Consider the following 20,409-nt stretch of genomic DNA (forward strand, 5'->3'; position numbering starts at 1 on the left):
AAAAAAATAATAAAGAAATTATTATTATATGAAAGACACATCTTGAAAATGCCTAAAGAAAGTTGTCATTTTTTCATGGTGAAGGGACTGGAGTCCGTGTTGATGAAAAAACCTTGCTGGCTGTGGTGACTGGCAGTGGCTGCAGCAGTGGGGTGATGGGGCTGGTGCCTTCCCCTGATCAGCCCGGTCACCTCCCACAAAGGGAGGCTAGACTGCGGCTTAGGCCCTATTCCCAAGGGGAGCAGGGAGTGGGCCTAAGCCGTCAGTAGGACATCCCCTGAGGGCTCCCAGTATGTGATAGGGGGCAGGCTGGGCTGAAGGACAGCCCCCTCCAGTGCACGAATTTCATGCACCGGGCCCCTAGTCTATATATATAAAAGCCTAAGTGACTGCTATGACTGAATGACCGGTTGACCAGTCGCTATGACGCGCACTGACCACCAGGGGGCAGATGCTCAATGCAGGAGCTTCCCCCTGGTGGTCAGTGTGCTCCCACAGCCAACCTCCCATGGCCCTTCCCCCTGGCCAGTTCCCCCCTCCTCACTGGCCCCAATCGGAGGGGGGAGGGTTGGCTGGCAAGGGGGAGGGACCGCAGGAGATTGGCCTGCCGGCCCCATCAACGGCCCTGATTGGGGCCTGGCAAGCCAACCTCCCAGGGTCCCTCCCCCTAGCCAGCTGTCCCCCGGATAGGCTTCTTTCGCTGGCCAGGCTGAGGGACCCTGCCCATGCACGAATTTGCACCGGGCCTCTAGTAGAAAAATAAAAGTAATAGAAAATAGAAATACTAACATAGCATCCTTCATGTGCTGCAGGGGCATTACATAAAATAGAAGAAAATGATGAGCTGCTTGAGAAAAATGAACCTTAAAGGGCTGTGACTAGAGAGAGATTTGTTATGTCTGATTTATACTCATTGTGCAGAGAAAAATAAATTGCTAATTTCTAAGAATTTATTCTATCTCATGAGTCTAGGTTTCAGTTATCATCAAAGAGCTGTTCCTGGAAAGGTGACTCTAATGAGGACTGACACTGACAAATTCAAGTATTGTAAAACTTACTACACCCGGAAAAGTCATGGCTCTCCTAGTTGTTTAACAAAAATGTAAACTGTCAGAGGGTATAAACAAAGACCAACTCTCAATTCACAAACATGATGTCTAACTCTAGGAAAGTTATTGTGTTTTTCAAAAGAATAAATTATGTTCATTCTAGAGAAATGCCCCAGGGCAAGAAGATGTTACTGAGAGCTAAGACATGCCCTGTAGCTGCTCAGCATCCACATGGCATCTTTCTGTTTCCAGCTGGTCAAGAAAGCATAATATCTTCTTAGAAGTATAAACAGTTTAATGGCTAAGTGATACAGCTTATCTAGAGGTACCTCACATTTCTTAAAAAATCCCTAGAAATATAACATACCTATTGACAACTTTTACCTCAGTGCCTCAAATTACTTCATGAACAAGAGTTACTGGTTCTTTTCATTGATAATGAAATAAGGATAGGAAAAACTAAGAAGATATTTGCTTTAAGTTATTTAGTCTGGCATGCAAAGTGGTTAGAGCCCTCTAACCACTAGACAATCTTTCCTTTTTACATATTTTTAAATTAATTTTAGACAGGAAGGGAGAGGGAGAGAGAGATAGAAACATCAATAATGAGAGAGAATCATTGATTGGCTGCCTCCTGGATGTCCCACACTGGGAATCGAGCTTGCAACTCAGGCATGTGCCCTTGACTGGAATTGAACCCGGGACCCTTCAGTCCACAGACTGATGCTCTATCCATTGAGCCAAACCAGGTAGGGCTAGGCAATCTTTCTTAGCTACAAAGAAACTAAGGCCTGTATCATGACTCTTCTATAAATATCTGATACTAAGTCACATGAATATAATAGAAAGCAGAGAACACCAGAAGTTAAAAGGTACAATGCTCCCGGAAACTTATAAAGAGCATTTAGTAAATGACAGTACCCCCCTAAGTAAAGCAAGTGAGATTTTAATTATTTGATAACCTTAACGTAAAACCCCTTGATAGCTAAGATACCTGTTTTCTGTATTCTATGGTGGATCAAGAGAGCTCTCTCTACTTTGGGAAGCAAGCCCTAACAAATACCTTCAGAGTGCAAGGTTGAAAGGTAGCATTTACCTAAGGAAGGCACTCCACCAACCTTGGACATAGATGCAGGCAGGAGGAGGATTCTGAGCCACTGAAGTTCAGGGAGCATGAGAAATAGCTGTGCTTCCCAAATTTGCCTCCTCCCCAACCCTGACATTTGGATTCAGTGCAAAACCAAAAGAGTGGCAATGGCATGTAAAAACATTTTCCAGACATTTTCATTTGTAAATCTCTACTTGAAATTGAGTGGGTCATGTCACTGACAGACTACATAAAAAAGGTAAGATAACCTTCCTAAAGTATCTATACCACTCTCTTGCCCATAGTAGACCTGCAATATTTTTCATCTAAACAGTGAACTGTTGGTGATTTCTGAAAATGTGTTATAATGGCTTTGAGTCTGTTCTAAAAATGGTAACTTTTCTGAAGCTCAGAAATACACACACTTCTCCACAATTGAGGACAAAGCACTTTCAACATAGAATAAAACTGAAACCATAGATAGAGGAAATTACATGAAAAGAATAATCTGTGTACCTGCTGACATTCTTGATTCATCATAAAATAAGCAAATCATCAATCAGTCCCTGTTAATTATCTAAAACTACTTAAAAGTTTAAAAATTTTATGTGCACTTAAATTCATCTTTTATATACTCATGTTTTTATAGAAACATGATTATTAGAAAAGCAAAATTCCTTGCTAATTGTGTAACAAAACTTTACTTACCCAGATTTTCAACATTATTAGGATATGTGGTGTGGAAAGGGTGAAATGAAGGAATTGAAAAGAGCAGGGGATAGGTAGGTAGCTTCTACACTTACATAGAAATTTGATTCTGCGATATCATTCAATACAATGAAGCAAAGCACAAACAGATTCTTAATCAATGCCTATTGTATGATACATAATAGAAATACAAATTAGATTGATCCAAATTTTGTTTTATGTGTTTTGATGGCTGAAAGCCAATAGCTAGTGTTAATGCAAATGGGCCCTAAAACAAGGGTATGCAGATGACTTGAACATCTATCTGTAAACAGGTCTTCAGAGTTTGAAATGGTAAGCCTAGAAATCTAGAGAGAAAGTTATGTTAGCAATCACAGAATTTCATTTTACAAGAATGCTAGTAATCACCAAGTCCCTTTTCCTCTGGCTCAATGGTATAAATCACATATTAGGGAGCATGCAAGAGGTATCTTTTAGTGCCTACTGCCATTGCTCTAGTTTCGATATGTTATCCAAGGTTTAACGTCTAACCTAGGCCAGCTTCTCAGGAAGAGAAACATGCAGGTTTTAAATGTTCTTGTAGAAAAATTGTTCCCACAACACAGAACTGTCAGTAAAGTCATTATAGACACGAACTTTTAGAAAGGGGAAGGACTTTAGACGTCTTTTATTAGCCTTTCCAGTTGTATCAGCAGCAGCCTCACACACATGTAAATCAGGAAAATAAATCAATGAAAAAGATTCATTAGCAAACTAGTCTGCCTGACATACGCTAACAAAGTGAGTGCCTAAACACTCTGTCTTCAGGGACGTTTTATTCTTACTCCATAACCTATCTTTAACCAGAGTAAGTCAGTGCTGGCCGCTAGTAGGAGGATGACAATTAGACAAGGAATAGGTAATTTGTGACACCAGGAGGTCACCAGCTGGCATATTCCCAGAGGCAATTGGTAAAAAATGCTCAATATCAGAGACTTCCAATTTGAAGAAACCCCTGATTTAGGAGTTGTAGCTTCAATGCCTAGGGGAAAAAAAAAAAGCAAGTCTAGTTGAAGTCACTGAGATGTTCTGATTCTCAGTGGGGTGCTATGTGGCAGCTTCTGCCACAGTCTTTTCACAGCAAGGGTTCAGGAATCTGGAGAAGGGCTGCACATAAATGAATAGAGACTACACAAGAAATATGAATTTGGAAGACATTGGGGGAGCCAGACAGAAACTTAGCTCTAGTGACTAAGCTCCCCAAATCTCCAGACCCAAGGCTTTTTATTAACACATTTTGCCCTTTAGCAAAGCAGATATACACATCAAAGGTAAGGTTTGGTAAACAATAAAGGATTATCAGGTTAGGGGAATTGCCCTCAGCTGTTTGGCAGCAGGTAATAATATGTAGATCTTCAGCCCTGCTGAAGATGTCCATCAGCCTTCTGACAAACTTTATTATGCTAACTACTGTTCCTAGCCTCCAGCAGCCTCAATTTAAGAGAACACTTTTTTCACTTTCTATAGGATATCTCCTTTTAGCCCTCAGAGTTGCCTGTTATCAAGTGAAAGTATGCAGAGGTTAAAGAAGCTATGACTTAAAAAGGCACCAAAGCCCTGGCCAGTGTGGCTCAGTTGGTTGGGTGACGTCCTATGCAGTAAAAAGTTACCAGTTCGATTCCTGGTCAGAGCACATGTCCAGATTTTGGGCTGGATCCCTGGTAGGGTATGTATGGGAAGCAGCCTAATGATGTTTCACTCTCACATCGATGATTCTCTCTTCCTCTCACCTCCTCTCTCTTTAAAAATCAATTAAAAATCTTAAAATAATGAGGGACCAATATAATATAAAAAAGATCTTTTAGGTTTAGGGAATACAATACCACAGGAAAATGATGAGCTATGTTCCACTTTCAGTTGTTTTACTTATCAAGATTGAGGTAGACCCTTAATTTAGTCCAATCCAATAGACAGGAGCATTTTTTCTGAGCTTCTATAAATTCTACAAGGCACATTGTGAAACATGCAGCTCTTGGTAAGTCCTGCTAGCCATATAGTTTGCCCTCATCACTGTGCCAAGGAAGCTCTGCTACAATATTAGGTAATAGAGTATATAGCTCTAAGTTGTATACAGACCCAGAGAAATGTTCAGCTCACTGGCATAGCTGTCTTTACTGAGAAGGTAATTAAAATGAAATATGTATCTACCAGATAGGTAAGTATGATATAACTGCAGAGAGCCTTGATGAATAATATTAATGGAGACTATTTTATTGCAAAGTTGTTTACCAAACAGTTGTGTCCTAGGTAAGTTGATGCTCCAGCCAGAGGCTGCCTTCTTCCAGTAAGGCAGTACAGATGCTCCTCCACTTATGATGGGTTAGAACCTGATAAACTCATCTTAAGTTGAAAATTTTGTATGTAAAAAAATGCATTTAATACACCTAACCTACTAAACATCATAGCTTAGCCCAGCCCACCTTAAATGTCCTTCAAACACAATATCAAAAAAAAAAAACCTCTGGCAACACAATACACTGTAGAGTATTGGCTGTTTATCCCTGTGATCATGTGGCTTACTGGGAGCTGTGGCTGGCTACTGCTGGCCAACATCATAAGAGAATATCATATCACATATCATAGTAAAGTAAAAAAATCTTAAGTTGAACCACTGTAAGCTGGCACTCTCTGTATTGTACTGGCAGGGCTTCTGGTAATGGGGGGGCAGTTCAGACAGCTGCTTTCACCCCCTAAAAGGTGGAGACTTAATACTATTTTTCTACAATTGTAAGACATTGAGCATTTTCCTTTCAATCTTTATTCTTCTGAACTATTCAAACTACACTTAAAAAGTTTGGATATTTTTATTTTAGGGTACTAAACTCCACTCCTCTCCTTGATCCCTTTTGCTACCCTTTTAGTTCCCTGAAAGCAAATACCATCTCATCTTAAATCACCTGTCATAATGCTTGAGACAGAGAATTGCTCAGTAAACATTTGAATTGAAATGTTGAATTTTGTTTGTTGAAGCTCAACAACATGAGTTACACCCTAGGATTCTAAAATCATTTTGTGCTACAGTAAGACAATAGCTCCTTTTTTATATTCCTAATTCCTTTTTAAAAACAATTTAAAACATTACTGGCTTTTTATGACTCTACCCATCTCTTGGGCTGATGTCTTCAGGAATTTCTCCCTAGTGCAGCGGTTCTCAACCTGTGGGTCGCGACCCCTTTGGGGGTCGAACGACCCTTTCACAGGGGTCGCCTAAGACCATCGGAAAACACATATATAATTACATATTGTTTTTGTGATTAATCACTATGCTTTAATTATGTTCAATTTGTAACAAGGAAAATACATCCTGCATATCAGATATTTACATTACGATTCATAACAGTAGCAAAATTACAGTTATGAAGTAGCAACAAAAATATTTTTATGGTTGGGGGTCACCACAACATGAGGAACTGTATTAAAGGGTTGCGGCATTAGGAAGGTTGAGAACCACTGCCCTAGTGACTCCCAGATCCCTTTGCTGAGCCAGAATTGATGGCTCAGAGATAGTATATGAACAGGGTTTTGCTTATTTTCTTCTAAATGCTCTTCACAGTTTTCATATTATTATCACACAAACTATGTCATGTATTCTCATGAAGACAGAATGAATAGATTATTATCTTCATTTTATAGGTTAGAAAACTGAGGTCCACAAAGATTAAATGAAATGACTTGCTCAAGACTTACAAGGCAGTTTATATCAGAGTAAGAATTTCTAGTCCTGTGTAATTTTGTGTGCATCACTTAACACTCTGTCTCAGTTTCCTCACATGTAAAACATTAATACTACACCTATTAGCCCTTGTGGAGTTGTTAATGATAAATTGAAATAATACTATTTATCATTTATATAGCATTTACATTTTCTAAGCTGTCTACACATCTCTTACTCCATTTAATCCTATAAGACTGGTTTCACTATTAACTCCAATTTACAGGTGAAGAAATAGTTACTGAGAAAGGCTGACTTGCTCAAAGTGACACAGCTATAACATGTCAGAGTTGAGATTTGGATTCATATTTGCACCCAAGTTCAGTGTTCTTTCCAGCTACACCACATCTATTGGGAGGTAGGTGAGATAACCAATGTGAAAATGCTTTATAAAATGCAAATGTCTTACAAATGCTATTTAAATGTGAAGGAATATGATAATCTGCCCTATATATATAATGGGACTATTACCAGACTGGCAGGAAGGACTCAGAAACAAAGTTGAAAAAGTTGCTGCATACATAGATTGAACATGTCAGTGCTGGGTAATGAAGCTGCCCATAGGAACAGAAAAACTTGACATATATGTAACATCATTCCAAAGACATATCAGTGAAAATAAACCTCCCATCTTTGTTTTTAATCTTGGATTGAGAATAAGAACCCAATCACATCAGACATACTCTAATGTTACACTAAAAAATGTCACTTCAGCACAAGCAGACAGGTGTGTGTCAACCTTAATCTGAAATCAGAGTCCTCTGTTATCTTTAAAGCTGAGACCTATAAGAGATGGCTGAGCAGGTTTCATAAAAGAAGCTCAGAAATTTCAGTGCTTCAATGTAACACCAGGGAGCTTTCAGCCCAAGTGTCAAGACGCTCTAATAAATGTAAGACAGCCCTAATAATACTAACACTGAATTCACAGGTCAGTAATTATTGTTGTATCCAAGACCAGCTAGCACAGAGAAGTAAACTTATAATTATCATAGCTACATTCTCACTACTAAGGATCCATCTAGCAGAATGTGCACATTTATTACCCTTTTGGCGGCAGGTGGTCTGGCCATAGTGGCAGGTGATATAACATGTCTTAATGTTTCATTAGTGCCTTGTTGTGACCATGGGAGCTTGGCACTATTTAATTCTGGCTAAACTCCAAATCAATAACTTGTTAAAGGAAGAAACTGTCCCCCTCCGGGGCTATTAGAGTAAAGAGTTACCAACCTCAGCTTGTTTGCACCAGACGCTGATGTTTTTACGCTGGGCTTTTGTGAAGTGGTCCCATGCCTTTTGTTTGGAGGCAGAATGGTACACAGCAACTATCTGTTCAACTGCAGCGTCAGATCAGCAGTTGAATTAGGCCAGAGTATCATCCAAGATGGCAAAAGAGGAGACAAAAGAAATAAGAGAAGCATCAGGCATGTTGTATCTTCTTGTATGACACTATTAAGCTATGGTATGTGTGTTGGGGTACCATGATTTTAAAGGGGAGTCAAAGACAGAGATATCAATATTCAGAAAGAGAAAAGGGAATTCCAGAGGGCTTGAGGTAAAATGGGGACTAAGTTTTAAATACATGCAGTCTGTATCTATGCAGGCAGGAGAGGCAAAAGTCCTAGGTGAATGTGATTTAGTGCTACTGACTCTGCACAGCATGGTGGCAAGCAGTAAACTGTAATAGCTCCTTTTGACCACCTGCTCCTTTCATAAACCAGCCCTTTAAAATGAACCTGGATGCTTCACTTCAACATAAGCCATCCTTTTACTATTCTGAGGTATGTTGAACCAGAAGCATCATATCAAAACCTAAGATGGATGGAATGCATTTTAAGCCTAGAGAAATACAGGTTTTATGAAAGAATACCATGTACGTACAGGCTTAGATAGTATTTTTTTCAGGGTCTCTTAAAATGTCAAAAGGGGAAATATATGCAAATATTCTGGGGCTTTATCCTAACCAGTTTAAGAGAAGGGAAACATAGACATGACATTTTGGGGAAAAGACAAGGACAAAAGCCTCTGCCTGGCTGAGTGTTCACGGTAAGAAATTATAGAGGTTCTATTTCTTTCTTTATAGCACAGTTTGCACTCTGTGTACTAACAATTTAAGAATTTATATTGCCATGATACTTGCTCTTCTCTTTTTCTATATTCTTTAGTCATACAAAAATGTGCTTTCTCCTTCTGAATTCTATGCACATATACATTTTCAAAATAAAAATGGAAAGTGATATAACTCTTCCTTAATTCCAATTACACATGAGTCAAGTATGGGAAGTCAAGTATCAGAAGAGTGGGCCATAACTGCTTAAAGGCAAAATCATAAATCTGTACTCTTATTCTTAAGGTGAATATAGCTCCTTACTCAAAAGATAGGAGTGCAGTATAGTGAAGTAAAACATTACTTGAGAATTTATCTGATCTGTTTCATTTAAGAGATTTTGAGCAGGTTTAGAGTAGCACTTCTTTTTGAAAAATGGCCATTTCAGTGGCTTCCCAAAAATGTCCCAGTGTCTATGACATCCAGTAAAAAAAAATGTACAAGAAGGGAAACTAAAAATAAAAGATTGAAATAGCAAATCTGGCTTTTATTCAATCACCTTGCCAAACATGGTTACATTGATTATTAAAAGTAGTTACCTAAAAAGCATATTATATGATAAGAATGATGCAAATCTTACAAATGCTGAATTTTGACTTCATCAAGGAAATCCTGAAAATTCACTGAGGCCTGAGGCTCTTATAACCTGAGAATAAGCCAAAGTAGAGGCACAGGATTGTGGTTTAAGTGTCAGTGTTTGTTTCTAAGGAGCTGAAGTAGATATGCCAGAGAAAATACACATAGGAGGTCCCCACATGTATCCTGTGAAATTGGAGCTTGGTCACTTGGCAATATAAGGAGAGCATATGACAATGAAGGAAGCCTTGCCCCTTGACACAGAATGGCTTTGTAGGCCTGGCTCCTGTGCAGAAAAAATGGTGACTAAGTGAAGTGCCCTCTCATCTTTTCAGCACAACTCTGATTTCCACTCACACTGAATGAGAATTCCAGAAAGGGCCTGCTTGAACTTCTCCTTTGCTTCTTCCATGTCTTTCTCATGGGTAACTTTCTCATTCACCAGGCGACGGATGTGGCTGTTGGCCGACTGAATCATGGAGTAAAAGTTGTTGGCACTGCGGCGGTTCACCTCTCCTCGCTCAATCCAAGTGAGCAAGGTCTGCACGGCTTCTGAGAATTTGGATTCATCTTGAAAAAAAAAGGATTTACTTTTAGAATCATCAAAAGTAACCAAATCTTGATCTATTTTCCAAACATGCCAGCAATGAGACCACCATGTCTTTTGGAAGTGGTTCTTAAATGTATTGCTGAGGATGAGGAGCCATACATGCATATACATGTACACACAGGTAGCAGGCAGGCAGGCAGACTGAAAGAACCAAAGACTCATAAAGTAGATTGGTTGTAGTCAATGAAGAATTTTCAGAAAGGCAATTGTTTATTCTCTTTTTTGAATTTTTTCCATCACCATTTATCCCCCTATACCAGGGGTCCTCAAACTACGACCCGCGGGCCACATGCAAATACAAATATTGTATTTGTTCCCGTTTTGTTTTTTTTACTTCAAAATAAGATATGTGCAGTGTGCATAGGAATTTGTTCATAGTTTTTTTTTAAACTATAGTCCGGCCCTCCAACGGTCTGAGGGACAGTGAACTGGCCCCCTGTTTAAAAAGTTTGAGGACCCCTGCCCTATACCATCTTCCACCTCCACCCACTCCCTCAGTCACTACACTGATGCCCATATCGTGAGTTCTTTCTCTCTCTTTTTTCTTTTTTTTCAATCCCCCCCCACGACAGCTGTCAGCCTGTTTTCTATGAGTCTGTTTCTATTTTGCTTGTTAGTTCAGTATATTCTTTCCTTTAAAAAGTTTTATTTACTGATGTAGTTTTCACATATTGCAAATTTCTTAATCTCTCTGATGGTGTGTATGCATGCATATGTGTAATGTATGAATTAGCAGTGAGAGAATTTCAGAAATCTACAATCCTATTTTTTTAATAAGGAAAAGTAAATTTGAGTCTAACTTGAATTTGATAGTTACTTTTTCCTTGATCTGGAGTTATAGTATCGGAAGGAGCCTTAGGAAGGAGTTAAATGGGTAATTCTTCAGGAATAAACACATCTTTGACCTTTTATAACAACACTCTTGCATTCATTCCACAACCACAGGCCTTCCACTCAGTCCAAGTCACAATCTATTTTGATGTAATTCATTCTGTTCCTACATTTCTTCACCTCCTGTTTCACTTGCCTGAGGAAACCTGCAAGTATATTTCTGCAGCTAGTTAGGAGTTATTCTCTAATGTTAAAATAGTAGCAGAGCTCTTCCAAAGCTTCTGGTACAGCTTCCCCAGATAGCCACTTACACATTGTGCTGTTAAAAACTCCTGAGAGGGAGAGTCCATTAGCATCCCATTGAAAGACCATTCTAGGGCTCCACATCCCTCTTTGGCCCTTATGTACAGTGGAAATATCTCTCAGTGCAATTTGAATCCCTTGTTTCTTGACTTTTTTCAGTGTAGACATATAATGAGAGGCCAGCCTGCCCTTTATAGCAGCTTTTCATTTCACTACTTGCATATAATCTTTATGTTAATGCTTACCTTATGCTTGAAGTCCACATGACGAGCAAGTTCATTAAAAAAAATCAAATTGACCCATTTGGTGTCATGTGAACAGGTCATTCTTGAACTGGCATTTTACCAATGATTTCAGCTTTTCCAGTTTTTTAAAAAAGTTGCATTATTTCTGTGTCTCTATCCTATACTATGTTTTCTGCTTTTCTTTTACAGGAAGACAAAATCAATGCAAACAAAGGGTTTCTTAAATGTATGAATCCCTTAGGCCAGCAATTTTCAACCTTTTTCATCTCATCACATACATAAACTAATTACTAAAATTCTGCAGCATACCAAAAAGTATATTTTTTGCCAATCTGACAAAACAAAGGTATAATTTTGATTCGTTCACCCTGGATGGCTAGTGTTATGTTGGTTGTTGTCATTTTTTTATTTGACAATCTAAGTGAAAAGACGTTAGTGCCTCTGAGTAAATAGGTATACTTGCAGCACACCAGCATGCCTTTTGTGGCACACCAGTTGAAATTGTTGCCTTAGGTTATCTGGTGCAAACAAGTTTGGTAAATGAGACCTATTGAAATTAGAATTAGCAGCACCTTGCTGAGCCTAGAGCACTGGAAGCAGGGGAAATTCATACCTTTAAACCTGGTTTGGTGTCATCAATAAGATCAATGGGACACCAGCATTTACCTGATAAAATCAACCACACAAGAATGAAAAGACTGAATTTAAGCTACTAACACAGGAGAGTAGGCAAGGCAATTAACGTTAAGTAAGCAAAATGCTTCAGAGGGTCAAGCAAGAGAAACAGGAATCAAAACTAAAAGAAAAGCAGTCTCATTTAGCAATGTCTAGAAATCTCATGGACACTGTGTGAAATAAGTTGAGCATTTTAAGTGATTAAACAAGTCCTCTTTTGTTGGTAGCTAAGTCTTTGAGTAATCTAAAGAAAATGTACACTATAACTACTCTTGGGGCCTCCATTTTCTTATCTGTAAAATGGGAATTTTTACCAGAGTTTTCCAGGGTCACATCAAGTTCCATCATTCTAATTTATTCTGATTTAAAGCTCAAATTAACTTGTTATCAATGATGAAAGGGAGGGTGCTTACATATCCCAAGTCATGGATTACTGCTAAAATTCTCTGATGTGGAGGGAGGCGGGGCATGGAAATTGTTTCTTTCTAGAAACCTGCTGTGTTGAGAGAAAAGCGAGACACAGGTAGGATGAACAGATTTTCTGGCTCTTGAATTACTATGTACACCTCTCTATCTGTAAGGTTAAAATACAAGAAATATCTAGAATTTATTAGTGGAAAATTCAAAGGATAACTGCAAAAACTACAAATATTTTTATTAAATTTCCCCAGAGGAGTTATTTTACTCACAAAGCTTAAATGTTTTCTATACCTTTAAGTTTTTCAGCAACAATGCTGCATTCATGATCTGAATAGTGGACCACTGGGGGTGGGGATGGTGGGCGCAATCGTTCTTCTTCCATCCTTCTACGGTGGCGCTCTTCCCTTGCTAGCATACGCTGTTTGCATTCCCACTCATACAGGTCATCTCGAGCTTGTGCAAAATCAACATGGAGGCGGCCTGTGTCCTTCTTGTCAGTGCTAGAGCCCAGGCGAATGCGGTAACCTAAGTGCGCAAGAGGAAGACAGAGGAATACAAGAGCAGCCCAGTGAGTGAGGAACTGTAGGTACCTTTCCAAGTTTAATGCTTCAGATGCGGTTGCAGCAGTTTCAAGTGACTGCATGACCCCAAATTCTCTTCCCACTATTAGCAAGGTGAACTATCAAAACTTGAATTATAGTCTCATCTCTGATAACAGTTTACTATTCTATGGGTTAAGTCAGTCTTGTTTGTAGGATATTCATTCCTCCATCTGCAATCTTACCTCTTGCAGAGAGAGGCTCTGTGGGTAATGGTATCAAGAATGAGTCTTGCCCTAACCGGTTTGGCTCAGTGGATAGAGCGTCGGACTGCGGACTGAAGGGTCCCGGGTTCGATTCCGGTCAAGGGCATGTACCTTGGTTGCGGGCACATCCTCGGTGAAGGGAAACTCAATATAAATTTATTTCATTATATCCGGAAATTAATCTAAAAACAAAAGCAAAAAACACCAGTAGCAATGTCTTGTGGGTCAAAATAAGGTCCTTTGTTCAAATTATTGTTCTTGCCCTCCTTAATTTATGTGCATTTATAAACAAAGATGAAAAAGGTATGCACATATGAAAGTAGTTTAATTCTTATTTTTAAAGACTATCGAGGGCATGAGTGGGGGGAGTTTATGGGGGGATGAGGTCACATATGTAATACCTTAATCAATAAAGAAATTAAAGAATAATAATAATAATAATAATAAAAAAGAATGAGTCTTATGATGCCAAAAGCACAAATAACAATAACAAAAAATCAACAAATAGAAATACATCACACTCAGAAGAAACAATAAAAAAAAGTACTTACAGAAGGGGAGAAAAATTTTGCTAACCATACATCTAATAAGGGGTTAATATAAAAAATATATAGCCGAAACCGGTTTGGCTCAGTGGATAGAGTGTTGGCCTGCGGACTGAGGGGTCCCGGGTTCGATTCCGGTCAGGGGCATGTGCCTGGGTTGCGGGCACATCCCCAGTGGGGGATGTGCAGGAGGCAGCTGATCGATGTTTCTCTCTCATTGATGTTTCTAACTCTCTACCTCTCTCCCTTCCTCTCTGTAAAAAAACAACAAAACAGAACAAAAAAAAAAACACAAAAAACAAAAAAACAAAAAAAACACACAAAACAAAACAAAAAATATATAAAGAACTCAATCAACTCAATAACAAGAAAATATCCAATTAGAAAATAGAACTAAATGGGCAATTTCCCAAAGAGGACATCATATGGCCAACATAAACATGAAAAGATGCTTGAAGTCCCGAATCATGAGGGAAATGCAAATCAGAACCACAATGAGTTGTCACCTCACACCTGTCAGAATTTCTATACTCAACAAGACAAGTGACAAAAGGTGCTGGCAAGGGTGTGGAGAAAAGGGAGCCCTTATACATTGTTGGTATGGATGTAAATTTGTACAACCACCATGGAAAACAATACGGAAGTTTATCCAAAAATTAAAAATAGATTATCATATTATCCAGCAATTCCACTTCTGGGTATATACCCAACAGGATTTTGATGAGAAACATGCACTCCCATGTTTATCATAGCATTATTATATGGAAACAACCCAAATGCCCACCAGTGGATGAATGGATAAAAAAAGATGTGGTAGTTTTACATAATAGAATATTTTCAAGCCATGAGAAGAGAAGATATACTCCCATTTACAACAACATGGATGGACCTTGAGCACATTGTGCTAAGTGAGATAAGTCAAACAGAGAAAGACAAGTACTATAATGTTATGTACTAGTATATGTACTAGTAGAATCTAAACAAGTTAAATCTGTAAAAAAAGAGAGTAAAATGATGGTTACCAGGGGATAGGTTTAAATTAAACACGCAAGTGAGTCTCAAAAATACAGACAAGGAGGGATAAGAGTGATGGTATTTCAGGGTACAAATTTGTAACAAGTAGTAAACAAGCCATAGAGATCTAATGCACAGTATAATGAACATAGACAATTAATAGGGTGCCTGGGGCCTGGGGCGAGGCTTGTCAGCTGTGCTGCTGGCTCTAATGAGGATGCAGCTCATGCCTCCCACCCTGGCCCTAGGGACCTGCACGACAGGCCAGCCATAAGCAATGGGGAAAGCAAATCCTGAAGGAACTAGATGAGTACTATGAGAAGTTTAAACAGAAGAGGAGAGTGCTATACTGCATTCAAAAAGCCCTGATCTGGAGTCAGGAGCTGGGCAACCATAAGATCCAGATTGTGAGTCAGATGGTGGAGCTGGTGGAGAACCGGACCAGGCAGGTGGAAAATCACATGGAATTCTTTGAGATGCACCAAGAGGTCAATGATACCACTGGCCACAAAGGCAAAGCCAGCCATGGTAAGTACAAGAATGAGACAATCACTCAGGCAGAAAAGCCCAATAACAAGAGGTCTCAGCAACAGTGCAACAGTGCAAATCAGGAGCATGCATTTAATAATCACGATCACGGTGACATCACCTTAGAAACATCTAAGGAGAAGAAAGCAAAGGCCTCTAAGAAGAAGAAATGCTCCAAGGCCAAAGCAGAGGGGGAAGCATCCCCTGCAGACCTTCCCATTGACCCGAATGAGCCCACGTACTGTCTGTGCAATCAAGTCTCCTATAAGAGAAACAAAAACAGATCCAGAGACAGAGAAGCATCGATCAGACCATCAAACCTCAGAGGGAATGTAGGGGAGGGTGGGGGTAAGGGGGAGAGATCAACCAAAGGACTTATATGCAAGCATACAGGCCTAACCAATGGACACAGACAACAGGCGGGTGAGGGCATGAGTGGGGGGGGGGAGGGGGGGGGAATGGGGGGATAAGGACACATATGTAATAACTTAATCAATAAAAAAAGAGAAATGATTGGCTGTGACAATGAGGATGGATGCCCCATCGAGTGGTCCCACTTCTGTGTAGGACTGAATCATAAACCAAAGGGGAAGTGTCGAGGGGAGAACAAGAAAACCATTGACAAAGCTCTGGAGAAATCCAAAAAGGAGAGGGCTTATAATAGGTAGTTGGTGGACCTTGCTGAACAGTGAGGAGGAGAACTAAGCTGGTATATTTATTACCTTGCCACCTCTGGTGAGATGCAAAGACTGTACAATGTATATTTTTAAAGAATGTTAGAAAAGGAGCCATTCCTTTTATAGAGATGGCAGTGATTCTCTTTGCATTTTTTTTTCCATTGGTACATATGTATAACAAGAAAGTCGTCTGTGAATCAACATTTTAGAAACTACAAATATAGGTTTAAACACTTGAGTCTCAAAAATATAGACAATAAATTGTACTATAAATATATAATGTGATAAATACTGCTATATCAGCAATCACATAAAAATATAAAAATATATCAAAGTAACACATTGTACTAGTACACCTTAAACTTACACAATGTTACATATAAAATTTATTCAATTCAAAAAATGAGTCTTATATAGCACTATGGGCTGGGAAGAATGAAAAAGGTACCCTCAAAGTATGGTGTCTTTGAATAACTTTAAGAGTGTCAGTTATACCACCACACAGAATTTTAATAAAATTTACTTTTTTAAGAATAAAATTTTTATTGTGGTAAGAGCACTTAACATGAGATCTGTCCTCAACAAATTTTAAGTGCATCAGCTTGACATTTCAAGCCTGAAAAATGTTTCCTAGATGTATTTGGTGACTCTGAACCAATTTGGGGGGGAGTGGAAAATAGATATGGTAAAGAGGTATATGATCCAGGTGACACATATTTTGGGATCCTTAAAAGAAATGGTAGTGTGCTTGTAATATAGTGGTATAGGACTACGATTCAGAAAAACCAGGATTCAAGTCCATACCTCCACTTTTTGTGCCAGCTGTACTCCCAAAGCTAAGTCAATTAACAAAAAATGAAAAAAATTAAGTTTTTACTAACTTTTAAAGTTTCTGAAACCAAGCTAGCTGCTTCCATACACATGTGTCTCACTTCATTCTCAGCACAAACTTGCAGAGTAACTCCTGACTTAAACAATTAAAAATATGGGCAAAACATACAAAACAATGGTTTTTAAGACACTGGACATTGGGCAATGAAGACAGAGATCATTGAGAGACAAGAACCAAATGAAATGATCCCTATGATTTTCCCAGCTTATTGCCTAAAGAGAGTTTCCAGGCCTTAGCACAGAGAGGGGAGCTCAAGTAAAACACAGTGATCTCCCTGAGTGAGGAGACTTGAACTGAGAGTCCAGGGAGACTATGGTAGATAGAGTTTGTATGGAAGAATACTGGGGAAAAAAGCTACACAGAGAAAGAACTTTAAAGATCTGAAGAGAGTCCTCCACTATTATTTAACTGAGTATTAATGTCTACGTGTGTGTGTGTGTGTGTGTGTGTGTGTGTGTGTGTGTGTGTGTAAACTACCTGAGCATTAGAGGTAGCAATCCTTGGACTTCACATAGGGCTGGGAATAACACTTTTCCACCAGCCAGAGCAGAAAAACTAATAATTCACAGAGTAATCAGTAGGGTTTTGCCTTAATTAGTGAAAAACAAAAATAAAACAACAACAACAACAACAACAACAACAACAAATAATAAAAAACTAGCCTTGGACTAAACCATGCTGCATCCCAGAACTAAGCTCAAGAATATTTATAGGAATAAAAATTATCTGGCACCCAATACAAGTGAAATTTCATACTGTCTGAAATCCAATAAATTACCCAATACGCAAAGAAGCAGGAAAATAATAATATAAAAAATAATCAAAACAGACCCCAAAAGTGATATAGATAACATAATAATAGATAAGGACACAAAAACAACTATTATAATTGGATTCCATATTCTTAAGAAGCTAGAGAAATATTTAACATATTAAGTAGAAACAAAAAAGACATAAAAAAGAACCAAAATCAAACTGCTAGAGATTTTTAAAAATATATATTTTTATTGATTTCAGAGAAGAAGGGAGAGGAAGAGAGAGATAGAAACATCAATGATGAGAGAGAATCGTTGATCGGCTGCCTCCTGCATGGCCCCTACTGGGGATGGAGCCCACAACCTGGGCATGTGCCCTGACTGGGAATCAAACTGTCACCTCTTAGTTCATAGGTTGATGCTCAACCACTGAGCCATGCCAGCCGGGCCAAAACTGCTAGGATTTAAACTACAAAGTCTAAGTTGAAAAGAAAAAAAAAAATCACTGGATAGTACCAATGGCAAATTAGACATTGCGAAAGAAAAGATTAATCAACTTGAAGACATAGCAATATAATCTATTAAAAATGAAATATATAGAGAAAAATGACTGAAGAAAATAAACAGAGTATTAGTGAGCTGTGGTTCAACTTCAAAGGACCTAATATATGCCTAATGGAGCACTGATTGAAGAAAGGGAAAGGAATAGAAAAAATATTTGAAGAAGTAAGGGCAGGAAACTTTCTAAACTTTATGAAAACTCTAAGATCTAAGAATTTCAATGAATTTCCAAACACAAGAAACATGAAGGATATTACACCAAAGCAAATCATAATTATTTTACTCAACACCAGCTATAAAGAGAATACCTTAAGGCTGCTATAGACAAAAAACACATTATATACAGAAAAGCAAAAATATAAGGATAACATCATATTTCTTGTCAGAAACAATGCAATTAAGAAGATAGTGGAGCAACATTTGAGGAGGTGGGAACCTGTCAAGCCTAGAATTCTATACCCACAGAATATATCTTTCAAAAAGAAAGGTAGAATAAATTCTTTTTGATACAAATGCTGAAAGAATTCACCAGGAGCAGATGCATTATTTTTAAAAAGGTTAAAGAGGGGGAGAACCAAGATGGCAGCACAGATAAACACCTGTACTTGTTGCCTCTCACAAACACATCAAAATTACAACTAAAAGACAGAACAACTATCATCCAGAACCACGGGCAAGCTGGCTGAGTGGAAGTACTACAACCAGAGAGGTGAAGATAGTGCATTGAGACTTGTAGGAGGTGCGGAGTTGCAGAACAGGCTGGCACCCAGGTGTGCTGCTTTTTTAATCAGGAGGGAGATACAAGCTCCCGCTTGCTCTGAACTCCAGTTCTGGGTGAGACTCTGGGGGACCCAGACACATACAGGGAGAAACGAATGTCTGGCATTGGGGCAGGAACTCAAAGGCGGCTTTCTTTCAGACAGAGGTGCTCGCAGCAGTCATTGTTCCTGTGCTGGGACCTCTCCAGTTGCAGGGCTGACTGGCAGCCATTGCTATTTGCTCCACCCTGGGGATTCCCAGAGACCCCGCCCCACCCAATTTACAACCCCATCCAAGCTGTGTGCAGTGGCTTTTGCATATGAATGGCCTGTCCTTTCTCAGCCTAAAACCTGTCAAACAGGCAGAAGCTGGGTCAGGGAGCCCCAAAGCTATTAAAAGAAGGCCCCAGGCCAGCAGCAACAGCCTGCCTTGCTTCACAGCTGGGCCTCATCTGGGCACTTCCACACCGATACAAAAAGGAGGAATCTGCAGATCTCACCGTAGCTCCTGCTGGGTGGCCCCAGGCAGTGGCTGACTTTGCACTTCCTTGGAGATCCAAGAGCCAGTGTACCCAGTGGTCAATGTGAGACTATACCAGACTACAACTCTTCACATCCATAAGTGACATACTAAAGGGGCAGACTCAGTGAGCACCAAAGCCCCACTGAAGCAAGTCCTGTCTCATAGGGGTGTCTCCTGCACAGCAGCTCTTCCACTGTAGACACAGCTGGTCCTCACAGCCAATTGGCCTGGAGGTCAATTCCTCCCAGTGATACCAACAGCAATCAAGGCTCAACTACAACAAGACTGTGCACACAGCCCACAAAGGGGTGCACCAAGAGTGCCACCTCAGGTGACTGGGGAGGCTGAGCCACTGGGCCCTATCGGACACCTACCACACAAGGCCACTCTATCAACTCAAGGAGACTTAGCAGCTACCCAATACATAGAAACAAACACAGGGAAGCAGTCAAAATGTGGAGACAAAGAAACATGCCAGAAATGAAAGAAATGGAAGAAAGCAAACTACTGGATATAGAGTTCAAAGCCACAGTTATAAGGTTACTCAAGAATCTTCTAGAAACCTCCAAGGAACTTAGTGAGACCTTCAAGGACCTTAGTGAGAATGAAAAAAAAAAAAAAGGAAAAGGACCAGTAAGAAATTAAGCATATACTGACTGAAATGAAGAGTAATATACAGAGATTAAACAGTAGACAAGATGATCCCAAGAATCAAGTCAAATATTTGAAATATGAGGAAACAAAAAACACCCAACTGGAAGAGCGAAAAGAAAAAAGAATCCAAAAATATGAAGATAGTGTAAAGAGCCTCTGGGACAACTTTAAGCGTGCCAACCTCTGAATTATGGGGGTGACAGAAGAAGAGAGAGAGCAGGAAATTGAAAACCTATTTGAAGAAATAATGATAGAAAACTTCCCTTACCTGGTGAAAGAAATAGACTTACAAGTCCAGGAAGCACAGAGAACCCCAAACAAGAGGAATCCAAAGAGGA

The 20,409-nt window shown here is 39.3% G+C and overlaps 1 protein-coding gene and 1 pseudogene across 8 annotated transcripts in view; one reads left to right on the top strand and one right to left on the bottom strand.

Annotated features, from left to right (window-relative positions):
- Positions 1-20,409, bottom strand: part of ENOX2 (ecto-NOX disulfide-thiol exchanger 2) — a 298,526-nt gene that overhangs the window by 29,209 nt on the left and 248,908 nt on the right. For all 8 annotated transcript variants that reach the window (XM_014544974.1, XM_014544972.1, XM_014544973.1 and 5 more), the window contains 3 exons: positions 12,651-12,884; positions 9,633-9,845; positions 7,823-7,929 (listed from right to left, as the gene is read on the bottom strand). In XM_014544974.1, the coding sequence (XP_014400460.1) occupies positions 7,823-7,929; positions 9,633-9,845; positions 12,651-12,884 (554 nt within the window). The remainder of the gene's footprint in view (positions 1-7,822; positions 7,930-9,632; positions 9,846-12,650; positions 12,885-20,409) is intronic.
- On the top strand, positions 13,459-15,934 carry LOC102262920 (annotated as a pseudogene).

Source organism: Myotis brandtii, unplaced genomic scaffold (genome assembly GCF_000412655.1).
Source record: "Myotis brandtii unplaced genomic scaffold, ASM41265v1 scaffold39, whole genome shotgun sequence".
Taxonomy (NCBI): Eukaryota; Metazoa; Chordata; class Mammalia; order Chiroptera; family Vespertilionidae; genus Myotis; species Myotis brandtii.